This window comes from Antechinus flavipes, chromosome 4, assembly GCF_016432865.1.
Source record: "Antechinus flavipes isolate AdamAnt ecotype Samford, QLD, Australia chromosome 4, AdamAnt_v2, whole genome shotgun sequence".
Lineage (NCBI taxonomy): Eukaryota > Metazoa > Chordata > Mammalia > Dasyuromorphia > Dasyuridae > Antechinus > Antechinus flavipes.
The window spans coordinates 312,649,198-312,674,502 of record NC_067401.1 but is presented as its reverse complement, the minus strand read 5'-3'; the positions used below and the strand labels follow the sequence as shown (position 1 = coordinate 312,674,502).

The window sequence follows — 25,305 nt, the reverse complement described above, 5'->3', positions numbered from 1 at the left end:
TTGTGTCATGGACCACTCATGCTCTGTCATAATACTTAGTATTATTGAATTATGACACTGAACTTATGAGAAGTTTGTAGTGTAAGAGAAACATTAACTTTTCAGCTTGATTTTTTGCAAATGATGTCTTTTAATTTAGAATGGTTAGAAAAAGCTACTGCTCTGAATCCTATGAGGAAGAAAAGAAGGAGGAGACATATAATTAGATGCACACATAAATAAATATAAGGCAATTTGAAGAAGATGAGAACATAAACTATTGGAGATTAAGGTTATACTTCTCAGAGGAGGTAACACAGAATGCCAGTTCAATCCACCAGGACCTTGTTGAATCTTTTGGTCAAACTCAAGACAACAAGAGTTTTCATGGCTGTTCTGAGTATGTTTTTAACTCAAAAGAAGGGATTACCTTACCTCCTGACTTTCAATTGTCAATCCATATGAGTCTTACATTTGTCAGAGCAATGATATTATGTCATTATGACATACTATTGGTGCCATGTATATTAACTCTAAATCTCAGATTCACAGAAAGGCAATTTTTTAAAAGAGATGGGTAGTCAAAAATTAAAAAGTAAAACAAATTGCTGCTGGCAAGGCTTCCTTAAGGCTAGAAAAATATACATATAGCAGTGGCCCAAATTCACTCGTTTGCAGCTTATGAAATGTCACATTTCATTTAAGAGACCTGATTAAATGGAACTTACCACTTTAAGTGGTAAGGCAAAACATTAGATATAGGGTACATAGTTGCCTGCCATTTTTTTTATTGTTTCTGAAAGAGAGACACACACACACACACACAGACACAGAAAGAAAGAGAGAGACAGAGGCAGAGAGAGAATCAGAGAAGGAGACAGAAACACAGAGAGAGAAATAGAAAGAGAGAAGGAGGGAGGGAGGAAGAGAAGAGATAAGAGTTAGAGAGATGACTAAATTTCCATTTTAATAGCTGCTGTCAAGAGCTCTGCTCTGTAAGGCCTATTTCAGCAGTTTTTGGTGGTAATATATGGCATTTTCCTGATTAACAACCATTTCATAACTGGTGTAATTGGCCACAAATCAGGAAGATGTCATAATGTAGCAAGAAAATAGTCCCATCTCCATCATAGTGTGGCTTGGGTTCTTGGAAGATAAATGATTTGAGGAGTTGGTAGGTTTTCATTATTTTAACTAGTATAATACCTGAAGTGCGAAAAGAAAAATTCAAAATTAATGATCTCTCCTGTCTCCTTTCTCTTTATATATTAGCCAATATTGGACTCACTTTCTAGAAGACCTCCAGGACAAACTAAATTTCTCTGTATATCTTTATATACTGATACTGAGCTCGAATAGGGTTGTGTGTGCTGGGTAAGTCGGAGTGGGGGGTGGAATGGAGAAAGGCAAAGTGTGACTATAAAGTAATGAGATTAATTCTTCAGTCATGTAGGAAAAAGCACTTTTGAGCCTGGCCTTATGTTATAGGCTTTCCAGGTTATAATACAATATGTGCTTCAAGTCATTATGTAAACAGAGAGCATAAATTCACTTGTGGCATAAAAAAATTTCTGGTCAAGTAAGGCATTTTTATAATGGGATTTTACTGTACTAGTACCATCTTGAAAGGGATAAAAATGTATAACAGCCATATTAGCCTTAGCTGGAGATAAGAATGACTAATTCAAACTATGCTGGAATAGAAGGATTATGATTATAAATAGATGAAATGAAAGCTGCATGGAATGGGGACCATTCACAGAACACTGAAACACATGAATGGGGAATCTCATTCTTCAAACCACTTTAGGCACAAGCAGTCTGTCTAAGTGCATATGGAGGCACTTAGGATTTTAACATCTTTTACTTTGATTGATTTCGTCCTTGCTGAAGCCTATAAATGCTTTGTAGGGAGTCTAACAGAGACACAAAATTAATGTTGAAGATTTTAGATAATAATGGGGAGGCTTATTTGGTTTAACCTGAAGTTAACACACATGCTGCCTAACACTCAATTATGTTTTGATAGCTGTTCTGGAATGCTGGGTGCTTTATTGATTATGTTAATTCTGATTTGATTGTTTAGTGGCAGGTGGTGTTATTGCTGATGAGTGATTCTGTGCTTTAATATCTTGTGTTGATCAATATTGGAATAGGTTGGATTAATTTGATACTCAAATGCTGAATAAAGCTGAACTGTGAATGAACTGATAGTGAAACATGTTAAATTGATTTGGACTTGGTATGTGAGCATTAATATCTTTGTCATGTCTATCTAATTGATGAGATCAAAGATCAAAAGCTAGGAAGGACCTCAGAGGTCTTCTGGTTGAATCCCTTTTTGGATGGAGAAACTGAAAACAAGGACAGGTAAAAAGGTGTGCCTGGTCACACAAGTGAGTAAACTTTCATTAACATTTCTAAGATTAATTCTATTAAATAAATAAGGACTTGGGTTCAAATTTATATGTGAAACTATTCTTATTCACATTAAACTTCAATGTAACATTGTTTCTACCTTATTTTAAAAAGGTTTTGGGTTTAAAGAAGTAATTGTAGACATTTCAGCATCACATACTTTGGGAAAATTAAGTATATTGAGAAAGTTCAATAATACAGTATCCTGCATTGAAAATTTTACATCAACATTAAATGTATGATCTTTTTCTCTAGACTAACATCCATTGGGAAGGTATGGCCACTTAGAAAAATATACTGACATATTATATATTTTAGGCTGATACTGTCTAGGTTATATTTGTTTGGCTTAGATGTATGCTTTATGCACAGTCCAGGCTGAGTTTGGATTTTCAACATGGAACTGAAATGATCCATTCTCTCATTTTTGTAGAAGTGAACTCCTAAGGGTAATAAAGTATTCTTAAAACATCTCAATAGATATATCCTAGTGTTAAGATTAAAGACCTAGACACAATGGACTCCAGCTCACACTTCACAATTCAGCAGATACTAATCACTTATTGTTTCTCTAGATTATTTGTCCATACTCATCAGTTACATTGTACCAAGAACACTTTTGAGTATTTGGTATGGCTGCAGAGAGAAATGCTTGAAGGATATTCTACAAATTGTTTTTCTATCTTGCAGTGTGTGTGTGTGTGTGTGTGTGTGTGTGTGTGTGTGTGTGTATAAAATCAGACTTACCTTTTTTTTTCAGAAAAAATAACATTTTGATTTTTTATTGTAATATAAGAATGATTCCAACTTTCTCAAAGGTAATGCCCTAGCATATAAATTCCAGTAGGTTTTTCTATGTGGGAAAAGATTTGCATATGGTCCATTTTTTGCGATCCAAGATTAGTCTACCTCTCAATACTTTTGCATTGCAATGACCCAATGTCTCTGAGAATCCCTCATTTCCTTCAAGGTTCAGTTCGAAGACATATTTTATATGAAGTCTTTTCTGATTTTTCACAACTACTAATGGACTTAATATTTTAACTAGATGAATTGCACTTCAAACCAGGATTCTCTAATATGCTATTCTCACCAGAATTTCATGTTATTCTCATCATTTCATGTTATACTTACTATGTGAGTCTGAGTCTCTTGCTTACTTCTCATTTGTCCCTACGTGTTCTATGATCTGTTTAGTGTCAAACTAAAAAGTTCATCTGGGTTCAGAATCAATGAAATGTCAGCGACTTTCTATCAGACTTGATATTTCATCAATAAAAACAGTGGTCTCATTTAAATCCCAGACTCCTTATAATTATCAGTGGTGAATAGCAACTATGATGTATGTCTATGACAAACCACAACTGTGTTTTTACATATTTTAAAAAGTCAATAAACAAATTTGAAAAGGAAATATATAATATTCTACAAATAGGTGTTTAGGAAAACTGAATTAATACAGCATACTAAAAGAAAGGTAGATGTCATACCTTGCAATGGTTTTGTAATCTTAAATTCAAACTGAATCAAAATAATTGCACCTTGAATAAAAAAAATAGCTTGAAAATAAGAGATTTTCCAAAATTCTGAAGATTTATTTGGAAAGTAACAAAACTGAAAGTTTCAGGTAGGCAATTATATCCTAGCTGCCAAAATGTCTTATCCAATTGTAATTACCTCGGTCATTTTTCATTTTCATCTTTTAAGCTAAAGCAAAATGTTGATTCCAACTGTTAAAAATTTCTTCTACCTCATTTGAAAATAGGCAAAGTGACTCTTGAGAGCCTATGTTTATAACAAATTATAGGTTCTCTCCCATATCATAGAAGTGAAAACGCATAATGATGCTTTATGTCATGTAGTATTTAGAAATTTGTGGAGGAAAGTTGCTCTAGGTAAGGGATCATAGCATTGCCACATAACTAAACAGACATAAAAAAAACTTCTAAAAATATTCCAGTTCTTAAATAGATGAAGATGAAGAGATAGTATAGTGTCATGGATAGTAAACCAAACTCAGAATTGAGAAAACCTGGGTTCAAGTCCCTTTGAACTCATATTGGCTGTGAGAATAAGATAATAATCTCTTGGTGTCCTAAGTAACTTACTAAGACTATACATTGCAGAGCAAATTCAGATGTGCATTGTTAAGAGGAATTTCCTTACTACTGATTGTGAATACTGGTGTAATGACAAAGTCAGTCTAAATATATAAATGGAGATAAGTTTTTCTACCAAATGTAACCAAAATTCAACTTTATATGATAAATGGATAATCATGCTTACCTTTAACACCATTTGCTAGTCTTTTAGCTTCATTAAGGACTTTGAAGCTTTTCTGAAGAGAGCCTTTGGCATCATCCTTTAATGAACTCTGAGGACCGGATGCCTATGGACAAAAGAAAGAACATCATATACCTAAAATATTCATTTTCCTTTGGCATAAATTTAATGGTCTGTCATCATACAAATAGAGTATCTAGGTTAAATCATGGAAATATCAAGTAATAGCCAATACGTTCTTAATTGTCTGCCATTACTCTTATAAGATAGAATGAACAAAAATGTTATTGCTTTATGAATTGAATGCACTTTGTAAGACCATTGTAAGATAATAATCCAATTAAAATAGATTAAGTAATTTATCAGTAAATTAGGAACAAAGAATAGAAATGACTTTAATAACCTTAATATGCTTTTCTCATCCCAATTATCTTAATTTTCTACATAACTAAAATAAGAGTGCAATGCTAGATGCATCCCAAAGAGGAAGCAGAGATAGCAATAAATATTTCCAATATACCTAGTATCAGCCTAGAAGTACTATTGATTAAGCCCATTCATGGGATCTGCTATATGGTTGAAGAACAGGCAAAGATACACAGTTGTGTGAGAAAGAGACAGCATTTGTGTGTATAGTTAGCAACTGTTAATAACCCACCATCCATTCACTGTGGTCATTGAATCTTGTTTGGCATGGTGGTAAAACTGGACCCTATATGTATTTGTGAGTCTGGAATCATTACTGAGTGAATGGATGAAGAATAAAATGTGCAAGAAATGGCATGCCATGGTACATCTGAATCCATGTGGTTTCCTTCTTCATCCTCCTGCTCCTCCTCCTTCTCTTCCTCCTTCTCCTCCTTTTCTTCTCTGTCTTCTCCTTCTTTCTTCTTCTTTCTTCCTCCTCCTCCTTCTCCTAGCTATAAATGCATGGGGACAGCTAGGTGGAGATGTGAATAGAGTGCTAGGCCTGAAGTCAGGAACTTATTTTTCTGAGTTCAAATCCTTCCATAGACACTTACTAGCTATATGACCCTGGGCAAATCCCTTAACTCTGCTTCTCTCAGTTTCTTGATCTGTAAATTGAGCTGGAGAAGGAAATGACAAAAATTCCAGTATCTTTGGCAAGAAAATCCCAAAGGAGATCATGAAAGATCAGACACAATTGAAAATGACTGAACAACAACAACAAAATGAATCTGTAATTACAAAACTAAAACTGCTTCATGATAGCAACTTTGAATTGAAACACAAAGGTCTAGCTATACAGATTCTATTTTTAAACCAAAATTAGACAAAAGTGAAATGAAGGTAATTTGGAAGATAACCAAAGAGGAAATTTCAAACATGGATGACTAAAATTTTTCAAGTTGATTTTCCACAAATCCTTCCTATCAAGAAAGAAACAAACAATCCTTTATGTATAAATTTTAAATTACAATTACTTCCAGTTTGTAGGAAATCTTCCAGAATTCTAAATCCATATTCCTCCTTCCCTCTCTCCCTTCCTCTCTTCCTCCCTCCTTGCCTCTCTCCCTCCTTCCCTTATTTCTTCCTTCCTTTCTTCCTTTCTTCCTTCCTTCCTTCCTTCCTTCCTTCCTTCCTTCCTTCCTTCCTTCCTTCCTTCCTTCCTTCCTTCCTTCCTTCCTTCCTTCCTTCCTTTCTTCCTTCTTCCATAGCCTTCAAAGACTGCTATCACAATCCCCCTTCCAATTACTTCCCCTTTGCTCTGAGTTAAATAAATTTTAGTTCTTTAAAGTGATCCTCATGTGATATAATCTCAAATGGAAAATTTATAAGTGAGTTCCTCTAGTCCCTAACTTATAGCCTGTTTACTACTAGTTCACACATACTTCTAACAAGTTTATTGATGTTTTCCCACCCCATATGTGTTATTAGTAATAAATTAAAAATAGTTGAGAGAGTGGATAAACTTCAAAGAGAGTTCACAAACTGATAAGATGAGACAGCTCCCTCCCCTTAATCCTCCAAAATAGGAATATACATAAGAATTAAAGATTATAATAACATAAAGTCATTTAATGTAGGGGCATGAAGTTCTACACATTTCAACAGCTCTTAAAGGCAAGTCCTTTAAGCTGGGTTTATGGGATATTCTCACAAAGTACAGTAACTGATTTGTATAATTATGTCCTGAGTCATCAAAAATGTTAAATTATGCTCCATATGACTGTTTAAGACTATAAATTATAGAGCAATCTGCATTGGTAGGAAGAAGTTTCCTCATTAAGTGTTCCCTAGTCTGATGAAATTACAGATTTCCACCCATCAACAAAAAGAAAAATGCCCTTGTTTAAGAAGTCTGGGAAGCATGCAATGCACTTGAGAAAGAAACATCACAAGCTGTTGAAATGAAATAAGTTTTGATATTGGATGCAATTTCAGTTATTTGGCAAACTTATTTATATTGAATATTTCATTCTTTCCCTAGCTCTTCTGGATAAATGAGGCATTATGAAGCAAGCAAGCAGGCCTACAACAATGCTCTTGTATATATTCACAGGAACTGTGCTATGTATCAGGTATACAAACAACAAAATGAAACAGTCCTGCCCAGAAGAGGTTTATATTTTACTGAGCACTCTGAACTAAGTATGCAATAGATCCTAATTTTAGCGTCATTTATCAAATCATCAAAAGTTTATTTATTATTCTAGCTCTTTAAGTTGGCTGAAGCAATTCTCTTGGTAATGGTGGCTGGATCATTTCTCTATTAGTCCTTTTATCTTAAAAATAGTTGAAAATTATATTATTCCTTTAAATTCTTCTGAGAAAAAATTAATGAGCTGGGAAATGCCATTTTAAATAAAAATATAACCATAATATAAATGTTGGTGTCATGTGTAAGTTTAGAGAGTGAACCCATGCTAACTAGCTGATATTAATTGAATGAAGCAGTTTCAATTTACTGAAATTTTGAAATTCCTTTTTAGCACTACTTACTATCATTGAAACATATCACTAATTTCAGGACTAATAAAGAGTATTTTTCCTAATTAATGATAGTTCATACATATTCATAAATAAATATCTAAGTTTTGGGGCAATGTTTACAGCATATGTCATATAAATTAAGCTACTGGTGCTAGAATATAATTTTTTCATCAATTTTTAGCTGATTTATCAGAAGGCTCTTTTATAAGGTGAAACCTCAGGAATAAAAACTTTAGGAATTTTTTTCTTGGATATTTGGAGTAGTAACTGATAGAAAAATGTAGATTCTATCATGGGGAAAAACATGGGAAAGGATGACTAACCTATTATTACTATTCTATATTATAATCATTCTATAAATTTTATGCATATATGTATATATGCGTTGTTCCCCTGTAAGTTCTCTGAGGCCTGAGATTGTTTTATTTTTAATTTTATATCACCTGTTATTAGCACAATGTTAGCTATGTGCTTTCTGATTGATTGATTTATCCAAGTGCTAATGTTCTCAGCAATTTATTATTCCAGGAAACACTTTAAAATTTTTTTAATGAAAAAATATATTTATCATCATGGCATGCTAGGAATAGTGTTGGATTTGTAATCAGGGGCCTTTGGTTCTAATCCTGATTATAATATATATGTACAATTTCTTCATTTGTAAAATTAAGTAGATGGACTAGATGATCTTGAATATCTCCTTTAGTTTTCAATCTATAATCCCTTGAAGATCATTAGCATTGTTATTTTAGGGATACTGGCTCTGCTATATTGTTTTTATCTCATTTCTGAATATTCCCTTAGAAATTTCTTTCCCAGGAAAAGTGTTCATTAGTAGGGCTTATCATTAATATTCACAGTAAATGTGGGTTCTAAGAAGATATAGGACAATGTTTTCTAGGAAGGAAGAACAATTTAAAAATCATTGATATGGTTTGTGGCCTGCTTCATTTATGCTCTGTTCAGCAAATAACTTATTCTAGAAAACAAGTCTGGCATATTTCTACTGTGATTAATGTGCCAAGAGAATATGCAATTTAGATGATTTCATATTTAAATTCTTCTATATAAAGAAAACTGTTCAAGTACATAGAAGAACAGACACAAATATATGTGAGTGATTAGCTGCTCTGTTTCTAAGAGCAGTTAGGACAGTTCAGAGGAAATTAACTTAAATTTTGGCAGGAAGTAATAAGGTTAAAAGTTAAGAAAAATCACTAAACTTTTTAACTAAGTTGTGAAAAATGTGATGTATTCATTCAAAGAGATAGTACTCTTTGGATATTTAGAAGAATATTATTTCTATGATGATACTGACTGCCAATAATTTCTTCATTAATAAAGATGATGACCTTTTCCTTAATCTTCATTCTTTTGCCTTTATCTTAACTTTTGTCATTTCTGACCACACATATTCTTCATGAATACTTTGTCATTCCTTGGCTTTTGTGAGACTATTCTCTCATAGTTATTCTCTTGCATATTTGATTGATCCTTTTCAGTCTCTTCAAATTAACCATCATCTTTCTCCTGCCTCCTCTAGCCAATCAATCATCCCTGATTTTTCAGTTTCTTCTCTATATCCAATCAGGTGTCAAGTCTGTTAAGTTATCCCACCCCCAAATTGCTTCCATCCATTCTCCTCTTTCCATTCACATAACCAACATAGATTATTACAGGAGATTTTTTAACTGGTTTTCCTGTTTTCAGTCTTCAACCTTGAAAATTCAACCTCTACGTCAAATAATCTTCCTACAGCACAGATCTAACTATCACTCCTCTGTTTAAACAAGAAAGACCTGGCAACTATTTAGTAGATTTATATTGCCTCTAGAATATAATAAAACTCAGTTTAGCATTTAAAGCCTCTCTCTAGATTCTTTTTTTTTTCTAGGCTTATTTTACATTACTCTTCTTCTTCTTGTCTACATAGATTCTCTCTCAAAATCATCATTGAACTGTACTCCCTAAATCTTACTGGAGCAGTCCCTTCCAGCTCATTTTTACCTGATAAAATCTTTAGTTTCAAGGCTTAATTTTAATGCTGTGTTGCAAAGCCTTTCCTGATCTTTCTCATTGTTAGTCAATCCTTATTTCTCTGATTATTTATTTACTTACAGATTATGTGCTTAGGAAAATCAAAGTTTTCAAAGGCAAGAAGCAAGAGTTGGTTTTTGTTGTTGTTATTTTAAATATCTGGGGATGAACTGGAAAAGTACCAAGTATTCTGATGGGTTACACACACACACACACACACACACACACACACACACACACACACACATATATAATGTATACATATATACGTATGTATAATGTATATATAATGTATACATATATACGTATGTATAAAGCACATTTAAAAGGAAAAGATGACTTTCTAAGAACTCCTTTTTAGATCTCCCTAGCAAGTCTTTCTACTTTTCTCAAATTATCTTACATTTACATACATGTTTATATATATATTGTATACACCCCCAAAATGTAAACTTCTTTAGGGTTAGGATTGTTTTATTTCCATCACATAAGTCTTTACTGAACTGGATTGAATTGGAAATGTGCCACGTGTTTGTTAAAAAAGTGTTCTGGCAGATGGTGTATAAATAAAAATAGATTCTTAGAAGAAAAGAATTATACTGTAAGAAAGTACACTTAAAAGCAGTTGAAATATTTCAATCCTTTGCCAATCTGTGGTAGCCTTCAGAATAAATTGGAGAGTAAGATTTTTAAGAGTGAAGTGAACCAAGAGAACCAAGACAATGTCACAATAACAGTAATATTGGTTTAAGAACAGCAGTGAGCAATCAAGTCATTTTGACTATTATAAATCCTAAGATTAACTTAAATTAACTTAAAATAAAGGATCTATGAAAGCAGATGCTATCTTCAGGGAAAAAACTGATAAAAAGAAGTATGTATAGAATGATTTTTACATATGTGTGTATGCATGTGTGTGTGTGTCTATCTATCCACCCATCCACCCACCCTTCCTTCCTTCCTTCCTTCCTTCCTTCCTTCTTTCCTTCCTTCCTTCCTTCCTTCCTTCTTTCCTTCCTTCCTTCCTTCCTTCCTTCCTTCCTTCCTTCCTTCCTTCCTTCCTTCCTTCCTTCCTTCCTTTTTCCTTCCTTCCTTCCTTCTTCCTTCCTTCCTTTCTTTTTTATTTGTGTCTAATGTCAGACATGAGAGGGAAGAAAGAAGGGAAAAAAGAAAAAAACTCAAAGGTACATAATATATAGATATAGACATAGATATAATATAGATATAGATATGAAAGGAATAGCAATTTGTACATAATAGATTTGCAGTTTCATGTGTATTCATCTTTTAAAAATGTCCTATTCTGTGGAAATGTTTGTTTTATTAAATTCTGATTAAAGTTAAAAAACAGGATTATTGGAAGGAAAGTTGAGAGGAGGGAAGAAATCCTACACTTCTCTCATGTGTCACACTTTTTGATATGTGAAGGAGACAAAGTAATTATGAAAAACATGGGTTGGTTTTTTGTTTTGTTTTGTTTTGATTTTTGCTTCTGAGTGTTTAATTTGAAACAAAGTCTTGAAGAAAAAAAAAGAAAATATCAGAAGAGACTCTGTTCTCCCAGCTGGGGAAGATTAGTTTTTTTGATGGTTGGGATTTACTAAAGTCATTAAAGACATTGATTGGGACAATCCTTCAGATTCTCAGAAGCTGTCTGCTACTCTTAGGAGTGATCCAAACTGCCAAGACCAGCTCCTGCAGCAGTGTGAGAAGTTAGGGCATCTGCAGATTTAAGGTGGGATCCCAGAATCATTAATAGGAATATAGAAAGGGGACTTCAGAGGGCTTGTAATGAAACCTCCTCCTTTGATGGATGAGAAAACTGAGAACCAGGAAGTTAAGTACAAGACTCTGAGAGTTTATTATTTGAATTAGAATGCAGGCATAGCCCATTTAACATCATTAATTGGTTCTTGAAAACACATTAGTTAAAACAATATGACAAAAGGCAGTCAGGTTGTATAGAGGCCTGAAGGGCCTTATTGTGAGGGTTTTACAATGTCAAGGCCAGGCTTGACTAAATTAGATTAATTTATTACAAAACTCTATTAGTGGTAGACAGGATCATGAACCCTACCAGTAAGAAGCTTAAAATCGAATAGGGTAAAATACATTTACAGATAAATGCAAAACAAGGCAGAGCATCATAAGCATAAAATAAGAAACTATGACAGTTAATTGGATGGAAGAACTTTTCTGAGGGAATAATTCAGGAATGAGGGCGTCATTTGTCTTGTATTATAGGTAGCATTTTATTAGTCTGAGATATAGGGGATATTATGGGTATAGGATGTCATGGACAAAGGTATGATATATAATTGGGGAATGGAAGTAGGCTATTTGGAATGAAGTTTTGATAACTGAATATGGTTCTTGTTTAATTTAGGGAAAGTCAGAGAATTACGGTTGCATAGTGGATCGGGTGATGAATTTGATGTCAAGAAGATTTGGAATCTAGTCTTGCTCCTGATGCTTACTAGCTGTGAAACCACGTGGAAGTCACCCAAATCTCTCTGAAACTTAGGGTTTTTTCCAACTTTAAAATGGAGACAATAATACCTGTGATTTCTATCTTCATAGGGTATATGAAGTACTTCATAATCTTTAAAGCATTATAAACATGTTGGTTATTATAAGTAGTTACTGGCTCTTGTCCAAATTGAGAAGGAGTTGGAGAGTGTATGGAAGGTGGGGATTGCTTATAGAAAGGTGATTTATCACTGGAATAAAGTAAAGAGGTAATAAGTTCTATATTTAAATGCTTGAAAAAGTGAGTGGTTTGTCTTCCTTATCCTTCATATCATCAGCTTACTGACTTTTGTAGGTTGGGTACAAGGGAAGTAAGCATAATTTCAAACAATCCAGTTGAAATACTAGATATTGGTAATAAATTCCTACTAGCTTCCTTCTATACTTATTCTTTCTGGGGCCTTAGAGATGAAAAGAGACACAAAATTGGGTGATAAAAATACATTCCAGCTAAAGTGAAGAATACATGAAAGCCATGTTGTTTGAGGGGAATGGCAAGGGAGAGTCTTCAATACCATATTAAAGAGCTTGGGCACTGTTAGGCAGATAGGAACCACTAAAGCTTTTGGTTTATTTGATTTTATCCATACATTATAACAGTATTATATTGTTTTTGTGTTTGGATACCTCTTTCCTAGCATAGTATTCGTCACATAATCTAAGTTAATGTTTCCTGAATTGAATTGAGGGAAAGAGAAATATGCATTAAGACAATTAATCTGGCTGGAGTATGGAGAATAAATTGAAGTCAAGAGTTTAGAATTGAAGAAAGTAGGAGGCTAATGCAGAGAATATTTTAATGAAGACCTGAACTACAGAATGCTCAGGATGGTGATATGTGGGAGAAATATGAGTATAGAGAGCACAGGCGGGTTTTCATGACAGTAGATATGTACTGAATGAAGGAAGGGACAACTTGTTGATTATACATGAAACATAACCTAGGCAAACATCAATTGACTTTAAAAAAAAAAAAAAGGTTTAATATACAACTGCTTCATGGGAACTCAAAACCTTAGTATTCTCCTTAGAAATTTAGGCCTGACTTTTGAGTTTTGGTATTGTATGCATTCTGTAATACTCAGATATGCTATTGAACTACAGATGGCTGAGAAGCAATGGTTCACAGGTTTTGGAGGCAGATGCACTTGTCAAATCAATTATGATTTCAGATTATTTTTCCCTTTGGTTTCAGAACCTAGAGAATGAAAGCTGCACCAGCACAGAATTTTAATTTTGATGATTGGAGTTATTATTAGGAAACAATAATTGTTGTTTGCGGGACTACTAAGCAGTTTACTTTGGGGACTAAAAGATAAAGCGTGGGTGTAATGCAAAGAGAGAAAGAGAAACCGGCTATGAGATTTAGGAATTAGGCCTTGGCTGACACTCATATTTGCTCATTTAATTGCAATAAGTACTCAGATAATATTTACAAAGTTCTTTCTAGACAAAATAAGCTTTTTAAAAAATTCAATATGTTCACTCTTACCCAATTTTAAAAAGTAAACAATAAAGGAGATTGGTTGGAGAGCATATTGTATGAATTCATATCTAAAACAATGGATTTTTATATTGCCTACTATAACTTACAACTACCATACATTCTAGTTTTGTGGTACAGTCTGTCTAAATTTCAAAATGATAAAATGTACTTTTATGAGTCTTTTCAAATGGAATATTTTATCAGGTCAGCCCTCAGTTTTTGATTTGAAAAATACTAGCTCAATTTTAAATTTTACTGTATAATGTTTGGACCAGAGTGGGTGTTTTAGAAATGCTTTTTTCATCTGAATATAAAAATTCAAAAAACAAAGAAAAGAAAGGGAGACAATAAAAAAAATCATAGTCTTTTTTAAAAGACCAGAAAAAAACAGCATTTAATAAATGGATTATGATTATGTAAAAATTCTCATTGTCATATGCCTAATATTATAATAATAAGTAATTAATAATTATAGTTTCACCATTGTGCTAAACTTCCTGGGAAATCAAGAGGGAAGTCCTGGTCCCTGTCTTCAAGATTGCAATTTTGGTATTTATAATACTCTCACAGCACCTGGCACATTGTGATTGTTTAATAAATTCTTGCTGATTGATTACTGGGGAGTAAAAATGAACACCTATCAAAGAAAAAATACATTTGTACTAAACTTGTGGAAGTTGATATGAGTGTAATAATTGCTGAAAGAGGAAGAGAGTAGATAATGAGGGCTATATTAGTTGGAGCAGGTTTCATGTAGGGGGTGGGAACTGAGCTGGGTATTAAAGACTAGAAGGCAGCTAGGTGGCTCAGTGGATAGAGTGCTGAACCTGAAATCAGGAAGACTCATCTTTTTGAGTTTAAATCTGGCCTCAGACTTTTACTAGCTCTGTGACAGTGGTTAGATCACCACATTTGCTTTAGTTTTCTGATATGTAAAGAAGAAAATGGCAAACTACTCCAGTGTTGTTTCCAAGAAAACCTTAGTGGGCTCATGCAGAGTCAAATACAACTGAAAATGAATGGATAATTAAAGGCTGGGTAAGATTTCATATGATTCTCAAGTCTAGTTCATATACTGTTTCCTTTACATAGTCTTAAAAAGAATATTATCTATCCTATTACTTCAGAGCTACAATAGCAGAGTGAAGCACTGGACTTGGAGTGCAGCTTGGAGTCAGCAAGAAATGAATTCAGATATTGTTTTAAATATTCTGATCCCCACAAGTCATTTAACATTGTTTCCTATTTGTAAAATGGGAATGATAATAGTATCAACTTCCCAGGGGTGTTGGGAGGATTATATGATATAAAATATGTAAAGAACTTAGCAAAATCTAGAGTGTTATATAAATATGACATTTTAAGACAAGTCAACAAGCATTAAGCACTAACTAAATATATTCTAGGCATTGTGTTGCTTGCTGGGGGATACCATCAAAAGCAAAAAAGTGGCCCCTGACTTCAAGGAACACATAATCTAATTATTTGTATTAATACAACTACCTTCTCTTAAGCATGGAGAATCAATATCTCACCCAAATTCTTACAACTTTTTCTCTCAAGTTTTCTCAGATACCTATTCTTTTTCTATAATGAATATATCTAGTTTTTTTTTTTCCATCCTTTGCTTGGCTCATTTAACTATTCCACACAATTACCAATTAAGATATTTCTTCCCTTCCTGATTCTTTCTTCTATATAAGGAAACACGTGGATTTCTAGTAGGTGAATCTAGAATGATAGCATGTTGGTTGCCTAAGGAAGAAATAGCAGCAATGGCTGGGCTCTAACAAGGCACCTTTAGTCTTGACATAAAAGGAATAAAAAAAAAATAAGTCTTCCTAATAATTAGAGCTACCTAAAAATGAGATGACAGGAAAAAGTAGATTCCTTCTCACAAGAAAGGACTTCAGGCTGTGTTTGAATGACCACTGACCATAAAGTTGGACCAGATGAACTCTCAGGTTCTCACCCTCAGGTTCTCAGATTTTCTGACTTTCACTATATACAATCTCTGCGCCTTTTTGCTCCCTTTCCTACTTAATTAATTAATTACTATTCTTCTCACTTATATTTCCCTTTCAGTTTCATTTGTGGCTATATACCTGTACGCGTAAGTTAGCAATCATGTAAATAAAGAAAAAATAAGATGCTCCTTTGGAAGTGCTATTTTCATTATGCTTTGTAGTCATCCTTGCTATACATTTGCCTCTCCTGTGGTTTTTCCTAGCTTAATTCTTTTTTCTCTCTCTCTCAAACGATCTAACCTTTCCCCCTTTCTATGTGGTAATTGGATGCTTTATTGCCTGCCTAATGTATGTCTTCTTCTATCACACTATAATTGCTTACATTGTTTCTTGACTACTGTACATCTTTTCCTTCTAATTCACTGAATACATGTTCTTCTTTGTCTGGGCCAGACGCAAAGGATTAGAAGTCTTTTTTTTTTTTTTATTGTTCAGCTTTTGAACACAATATTCCTAATTCCCCATATATCTGTATTTATTTGTAGCTCTAATCACAATAGAAATTTATACATCATGGGATTGCAGTTTTACATAAGTAATAGCTTTATTTTGTTCTTATCAAGTATAATTTTTCAATACATTTAACTAGATAATGACATTCAAAGTAAAATTTTAAAAAATAGTGAAATTTCTATTTTTCTTTCAAGTATATGTATACACACATATCTTACAATGGCAATTCTTTTACATGCACTAAACTCTAAGGAAATATATCTATTCTGTTCATTAGAAAACAAATTGTTTTTGTTAGTATTTCTACTAACTAACTTTGTATTCAGGTGTTTAAATATTCATCTGCAAAATACAATTGTTTTTCCTTATAGTGCCCTTGGAAAGAAAAAAAAACATAATAAAAACCAAGTTTTAATTGTTTTTAATAATTATTTTTTTCTCTTTTTCATTTTGAGATTCTTGATACTGGAGGCTGCTATAAGCATGACACTATACTAAGTAGGCAAGATGCTTCCAAGTCTTCTCTCTTCTAATTTTCATATTTCTCTTGGCTATATGGCTATATAATACCTTTGGCGAGAAAGAGAGACTGACAAAGAGAGATACAGAGGCAGAGAGAGACAGGGAGAAATAAAAACAGACACACACACCCATACACACCCACACACACCCACACACACAAACAGAAGTAGAGATAAAGACAGAGCTACAGAGATCAGGACACTCAGAGAGACACAGAAGCAGATGCAAATGGTCTTTTTTTTTTTTTTTTTTTTTTTTTTTTTTGCAAAGTAGCAAAAATTAATTTTGGTTGTTGATTAAATCAATGGATCCTCTAATTTTTATTCATTCATTCAATTTAAGATCATCTGTTTCAAAGCAGTAGAGATAACATGAATAATATTTCAGTCATTCCAGGTGAAGCACTTTGTTGAAGGACTGGAATTGGTAACAGTGATCACAGAATATAATCAAAACACTTCTGTAATAATTCTGTCAGTGAGCTTACTGACCCAGTCACAGAATACAGTTAAAATATCCATGCAGGATTTTGAAAGAACATGAGATTTTTACATGAATTGTAAGTTCCCAACTAGATTTTAAGTTCTGTTAGGGGATGGATTTTATCTCCTAGTTTTTCTGTATTCTGACTTTCCTTATCCCCACCAGTGCTACCTAACACATACAGAATCCATAGTCAATATTAAAAATATGTTACATGTTACAGGAAACTTCTTGATCTTTTCTGATACTATATATACAAGCATCTGGAACAAAGTATTTAAAGCTTCTTTTTTTCTTTTGTTGTTGGACTAGCAGAGAATGAATGTTAAGAAAAATACTGTAAAATGTCTCAATTTAAAGCAACAGTACTTTTGAATCAATTGTGTTTTACTATCTGCAGTGACCAAAATTTTCATGTCCACATAAAAACCAAAAGTTCATTTAGTGGCAGGAATTAATTTCTCATTTTAGAATTTAAAAGAAATGTATGTAAAAAGAAACTTAGGGGAATGAAGTACAATGCTGGGCAATGAGATTCAGACTGGAATATAAGGCTTGAAACAAACTGGGGAGATGTTTATAATGATGCATGTTGCAGTTGTCCAATCATCTGAAGATCAATGAAAATGTCAAAAAGTCAGAGATTTTGGCTCATTCAAGCAAATGATTAACTGTTAGATTGATGACACAAAATTAACTTTAAAAAAAGAAACATTTATTATGAAAGAATGCTTGAATAGTGGAAAGTTTCTACAGAGGCTTCACTATACCACACAACACAGTAGTCATTTCAAACATTTTTATATCTTTCCTCAAACTTCGCATGGAACTTGTGCTGAAGACCCTTTTTCATATTTGATGCAGAAAAAGTCAAGGCTATTCACTAGGAGCTTCTTTTCCCCTGCTCCTCAACTTAAATCACTTTTGCAATACATCTTCCTCTATTATTTCCCTTTTGTCTTTATCTCAAATGAAAAAGTAGCCCTTCTCTTTGCTAAAGCCAATCTACATGCTCCAACATGGATACCCTGTCCTATTTTCTTTAGAAACTTAACCCCACTAAAATTGTGACTCTTTTCCTAATCTTCAGTATCCTATCTGTTGGCTGATTATCTGCAACTTTTTCAACCTTAAAAATCCCTTACTTAATCTGTCTTTCCTTACTAGCTAATAAAGCAGTCTTCCCCTGAATTTTGTTAAACTTGAGAAACTTGTTTGTTATTGTTGGTGATGGTCAGTTATTTCAATTGTATCCAATTTTTGTGATGAAATTGAGGATTTCTTCGAAAAGTTATTAATTTGCCATTTTCTTTTCTAGCTCACTTTATAGATGAGGAAACTGAGGCAAAGGGTTAAGTGTCTTACCCAGTGGCACAGTAAGTGTTTGAGGTCAGATTTAAATTTAGATCTTCCTCATTCCAGGCCAGAACTCTATTCACTGCAATACCTAGCTGCCTACCTATAAACAGGTACTTTATGTCATCTCTGTCATTTGTTTTTAAACCCTCAATAATGTGGTTTCTGACATCATTATCTACTTTCCATTTGCTTATTTTGATTAGTGATATATCCCCTTATGGTTTTAATTATAGATTTCTTCAGTCCAACCTCCACAGGGATAATAGTTATTTTTCTCACATGAAGATATGACCTAGTCAATAAGCTCCAGTGCTTCCTAATTACTTCTGCAGCAAATATAACTTCTCTGTCACTTGAAACTCTTCATAATCTGTCCTCAAACTATCTCCCCAACCATAACACTACCATACAGCTACAATTCTGCTTAGTTTCAATGCTGCTAAATAAGATGTCATCATATCAGGAATCACCAGGTATTCTCCCCACCCCCATCACCTTCCTTTTGTATATTGTTTTAACCCTTAGATTGTAAGCTTTTTGAGAGAAGGGACTGTCTTTCTTTTTCTTATTTGTTCCCCTGGTACTTAACATAGTGCCTGGAATATAGTAGGCACTAATGATCATAAAGTGCCAAATCTTCCTAGTATATTTATGTATGTGTGTATATATATATATATGTTTGTGTGTGTATGTTTGTTAAAGAACAAGAAACAGAGACAAAGACAAACACAGAAGGAAAACGAGATAGCAAAAGCACTAGAACATTCTTATTGAGTTGTCCTTTTATTGTCTGATCATTCTTTAGTCTACTTTGCTTGATTTTCTCCTTATCATGCTCAGTAACCATATCCCTCAAGTCTCTGAACTCTCTTCTCTTTTCTTTCTATCCTATTTCATTAGATGATTTCATCAGCTCCCATAGGTTCAATTATTACACCTATGCAGATGACTTCAAGATTTAAATATATAGCCCTAGTCTCTCCCTTGAGCTCTAATCACACATCACTGCCTTTTGAACATTTCTAACTAGATAGGATCTCAAATTCAACATGTTTAAATCAGAACTCATTATATTTCCCCCCAGATTTTCTTATTATTATTAAGGTTACCACCATCATTCCAGTTACATTGATTTGTAACCTTGGTATCATCCTTAACTCATTACTTTATTCTACATATTGAGTCTCTTCAAATATCTTACCATTTCCATCTTTAAAACATCTTTCTTCTTTTTTTCTTTTCTCACACTGTCACCCTAATATAGCTGCTAATCACCTCAGGGATGAATTATTGTGATAGATATCTAATTGACCTTATTAAAACATGTATTCTCTATTCTATCCTTCACTTTTTCTCTCTATTCTGTGTTCCACTCAGTTACCAAAGTGATTTTCTTATGATATACATCTGACCATGTTACTCCATTTACTCAGTAAACTAGTGGTCTCCTATTCACTTCCAGAATCCAATAGAAATTCTAGTTTAACTCTTAAATCTTTTTGTAAACTGAATCTTTTTACCTTTCTAGATTCCTTATATTTTACCTCTTCTCACTCTAAGATCCAGAAACAGGGGGTGACTTGGTGGTGGTGGTGGTTAAACTAGTTATGAAAAGTACTTAATAAGTTTGGAAAGAATTAAAAACATTAGATGAAACAAAAGATGCTACATAGGAAGTATATGGGGAACTGATCTGATACGCATCATTCAAGTCACAGTCTAGATTAAAAGGAGAAAGTTTCAGCCAATCTCCAGAGAGAAAACGTTTGAGGATGAGATGGAGGTAGAGACAAGGGAACCTTTATATATTCTGCTTTTTTAACCAAAGGAAAACCTGATGAACTTAGAAAGTTTGAAAGAGTTGGGACTTATTGGCAGAGTTCCTAAAACAACACTGACTAATAGCAACATCTATATATGAGGAATCTAAGACATATTAGATACAAATAGGAAAAAGTATGTAAGGCCCTATAAGAAATCCAGCAGAAAGCTACACTATATATAATGAAAACTTCATGAGATTTCCACAAAAGGAGAAATGAACTTCCAATAAGCAGGAGATATTAATTCTGCTTTTGTCACATAGATCTTCTAAGCTTGAGCCCATTTACCAATGGATATTTTTTGTACTTATGGGAGAATATGGCCCTAGTTCAGGGGAATGTTTGTTACCAACTGTTATTTCTATGGTATATTCATAAATATCTATTTATAGGAATTAATTATAGCTGGATAATTGATATCAATTGGTAATTAATGGGGAAGCACACAATGTGGGGTTCACGAACAATTATATTAGAACTTCTTTGCCCTCCACTCAACTCCTTATAAGGTTATAGCTAAACTCTGATTAGTGCAAAAAATAAATCCCATGAAATAGTAGCATACATTCAAATTTTCATTATTTTAAGTTATCATTATGTAAAATATGGTAATTGGTTTCAGTGAAATGGAAATATGCAGTGCAAATTTGAACAATATATCTACTTCAGGGGATTCATTATTCACACCAATTGGTGTCTGGCTTTATTCTTAAGGGGGAAAAAGTAGCTGAACTCTGGAGATCCAGTTTTCCAGTATGTATAGGGTTTTGGGAGATTAATCGCAGAGTTTGTATTATGAAAGCATAAATGGAATAAATGTACAGCTTCTCAAGATGACTTCTTTGCAGAACTTATTTGGATGCATGATATATGATATAATTATTTAAAAAAAATTCCTTCCTCTTTGTATAATACTTCCTATAATATTGATTTTTCTGTGACTGCTAGAGAGAATATTGTTTCACAAATGACCTTTCTTAGTATATGATGTTGATAATGTCATTAATGATGTTATACCTTGCATTGTTCTTCATCTCTAACTTTCTTTTCTTTGTCCCAAGAACCCATCCAGTGAGGCAGATGAGAGAGGTTAAAAGTAATAATAATAGAGGGCCATTTAGGCTCTAACTTATGGACACAAGGTAGAAAAGAGTAGTTTGGATTACATGCACAGCTGTACTCAGAACTGACTCCTTCCATATAAAAAAAAAGATGATTGAGAAAATACAAATTCAGTTTGCTATTCTAGACAAGCAATTCAATTAATTTTTTTAAAATTATAGCTCATTTAAACTTGAGTTATTTTGCATAAATGCTGATTTTTCTTACCAGTTGTGTTGCTTCATTTGCATGACCTTTGGCTTCCTTGGCAACCCTTTCAGCCTCATCAATGTAGTCTTTGATGTTGCTATAAGCTTTGAAGGCTGCAGTAGCATTGAAGGAGATGTTTTTAGCTTCTTCAAGGATCCTATTTGAATGGTCCCAAGAGGCAATCGAAAAGAAAATAGTTACTGAGTAGAATGTTTACCACAGAGCTTGTCATTGATTACTGCCAATAAGCATTAATTGCTGAAATGCCAAATCATGGGAAGAGGTATATAATTAAATTTAGTATATAATTTCACAGCTAGATACATCATCTTACATAAATCAGCTTGGCATTCCTTTAAAAATACTTCAAAATAATATAATTTTATTTAAACATTTTTTAAACATATATGTTGATCATGTTGCATATAACACAAACTAGATTAGATTTTAGGTAATATATGAAGTAAGCTTGTTCTAATGCAGAAAGAATTTATGTGTTAAGATGTTTTCCTTGTGTTACAAGACAAGGGAAAAGGACTGGATGGTGCTCAATCTTGATACCAAGAAAGCCCATTCCCAAACTCCACTGCTGACACATACTGATTATGTGATAAGGGGCCAGCATTAGTCTCTTAGAGTTTCAGGCAGCTTCTTAAGACTACAAATTTCAGAGAAGCTACTGATTTGCTCTAGTAGATAAGAACTTTTTTCCATCTAGAAGTTTCCTATACCAATGAAATGACTTGCTGTCTCTATTGTTAAAATAAGAAAAATAAATACCCAGTTGGGGTCTTCCAAATGTCTACCTTCAAATGTTTGAAAGAAGCATCATGGGATTGGATAATACTTCTTTCTATGCTGAAAATTCTCAAGTTATTCTTTATCTATACAGTCACATTTCAAAAGCCACACTTTAAAAAATATACTACCATATAACTGCAAAAAGAAAACTGACTTCAGTGAGGATATGTGATTTTTATTATTTTAAATGGTAATCAGACAGCCACTGTGCTTTCGAATGCTGAGCAAAAAAATTTTTTTTTCTAAATTTAGCCAAAGGCTATGTACACCCCCTACCCAAACCAAATTTGCATCCACTTTCAACTGAGACTTTTGATGCTGCTCCATACAGCTTTGTCCAGACCTGACTAATTATGTACCACAGCAAGGATATGTGGCTTGTGTGCTCATAATTATAGCAATCAAACTTTGAAAGCAACTTTCTACTCTTTTCATCAGGCAAGGCATTTGAGAACAATAAATGTACCTAGAAATCTTCAACAATAGCTAACATACCCATCTAGCACTGCAGATGATTCATTCAGCTGGGCTGCATGGTCTTCAGCCTGCACCACCTTCTCTGGAAGTCTTCTACTTTTAATTTTTTGGGACAGATCATCTGTTTTATCCTTAAGTTCTTCAGATGTTTCTGGCAACTTTTTCTGAATGTCTTTAACAAGCTATTATGAAGAGGAGAGGAGAGGAGAAACTTTAAGCAATTAAGATTAAACCTAATCACTCATTCAGTATTTTTTTGGGGAGGGATATAAAATTACCTTTCATTAAATGCCAATTGAATTAAAAAGGGACTAAATGTTAAAGCACCAATTTAATGAAAAAAAATGGAAAATTAAGCAAAGTTCCATAAAAAGTTAACTCTCCAAAGGTGTTATTTGTAAAGTATACATGTATAAAAATTTTAGTTTATATATTCACATATATATATACACATACAATGTACTACATGATATTTAGCTAAATAAGGTCTTATCTGCTTACATTTCTCTTCCTCAATGCCATTCAATGCCATGTATGGTACAGAATACAGATTATAAAAATCATATTTTAAATGATATATCCCTTACTTGTGTGGAAGAGAGAATCTGGACTGTGTGTGTGTGTGTGTGTGCATGCACATGTATGTACCGTCACCTTCAAGTAGAGTAGTAATGCCATGTAACAATGTAAATATTGTATCAATGGATCAATATAAAACACGACTGGAAGAAAAAAAAGATGTTGAATTTCTTTGAGTTTAGGGCAATATAGGTAAAAGTATAGAATATAGATAATTAAATTCTGATGTTTTCTAGAGGTTGTGCCAGTCTTACCATGTGCTTGAAAATCTTTTGGGTCTTATAGAATACTCACATCTATCACAGAGTTGATTTCATCAGCAAGATGGTGGGCTTCATCAAGTATGTCATTGGCCTCTTTTAATGTGTTTTCAGCTTCTTGTTTGCCACTTTCAACAGCTTGTCTCTTTTTCTATGTTAAAATCAGAAGGAAATATCAAAATGTCAACTGCCTGCGGTAAAGGTCACATCAAAGACCATTATCATTATTTCTTTTTTTTTTCCTTGAGATGTATGAGCAAATTTTTGTCTATAAGAGTTAGAAACATCCTAATGTGGCTGGTATCCCATCCATTGCTGTGGTCACCTTGGCAATATTCCCTCCTCATGATGAGGTCATCAGAATTAGGAGAATCTCAGGGTTGGTTGGTACCTTAGAGATCATTTAATTCAGCTAATTAATAATTGAAAAATGATCTTTTCTATAATGTACCCTCTGAGTAATCACCTAGTTTCCACTTGAATCACCCCAGTAAGAAAACTCATCACTGGTTCAAATTATTCAAGTGTTCAGAAATTCTGCATAACTTGCTAAGGATTTAGACTTGCTTGAAGGAAAGAAGTTATTGAGTTGAAATTAGGAAACTTGGGTTTCAAAAGTGACTCAATTACCTATTGGAACCAGGCCCTTGCCATCTATATCTGAATACAGAGTATCCCCAAACTCTTAGCATAAGTTTAAGCTTTAAAATGAATAGCCTTTATGTTAATAATTAAAAATAAAACTTATTTACAATAAATCATGGTAAGGAATAGAATTAAAAGCTTAACATTGCATTAAGACTTTTGGAATCTTCTGGATTACATGATTACTGTCTTGTTAGTAATAATGGCCTGACCTTATAAAATGTAAACTTCTTGAAGGTAGGTATGTTTTTTTTTTATTTTGTATTTATAACCCCAGATCCTAGCATATAGTTGATACTTAATAAATGCATTTTGATTAAATGATTGTTGATTAAATTATAGGGAATATTCTGTTATGTTTTATATACTTTACTGATTCTGTAATTTCATTATCCCATGACAATCCTGCCAGGGATACATATGTATTCTATCCATGTTTACTGAAGACATTCCTCATATTCTTTTTACCTGATATGAATAACAATGTAAGATGTGAGCTGTCCATTGCTTTCCTTTAAATCAGACTTTGTGATGGACCTACGTCATGACAATGGTTAGCATGTTTTTCTGTCTCTCTTGATATTAATAATTACAGGGTCATTAAACAAAGTTCACTTTAGGTGAAGAGATCAGTGGTGTCATAGTATATAATAGTTATATGGAGTTACAGTGAAGGATATGATGGATAGGTCATGTCCTGCATATACATTGTTTTACCAGAGTTTCTTACTTCAACTGTCAGGTTGAAGAAACTCAGATAATGTCTCTGTAGTAGTCCAGGTATGGCTCCCTCCTGAATTCTTCAAAGAAGTCTCTTAAGACATTTATAGAATGCATTTTCTGAGATCTTTAAGTACATACTTTCTGCCATCTCTACC

General features: G+C 33.3%; 1 protein-coding gene across 1 annotated transcript in view; it reads right to left on the bottom strand.

The window, feature by feature from the left end:
• Nucleotides 1–25,305, bottom strand: part of LAMA2 (laminin subunit alpha 2) — a 770,763-nt gene that overhangs the window by 93,649 nt on the left and 651,809 nt on the right. The window contains exons 39-42 of the mRNA XM_051997719.1: nucleotides 23,817–23,933; nucleotides 22,962–23,125; nucleotides 21,684–21,822; nucleotides 4,684–4,786 (exon numbers count right to left, since the gene is read on the bottom strand). Of these exons, the coding sequence (XP_051853679.1) occupies nucleotides 4,684–4,786; nucleotides 21,684–21,822; nucleotides 22,962–23,125; nucleotides 23,817–23,933 (523 nt within the window). The remainder of the gene's footprint in view (nucleotides 1–4,683; nucleotides 4,787–21,683; nucleotides 21,823–22,961; nucleotides 23,126–23,816; nucleotides 23,934–25,305) is intronic.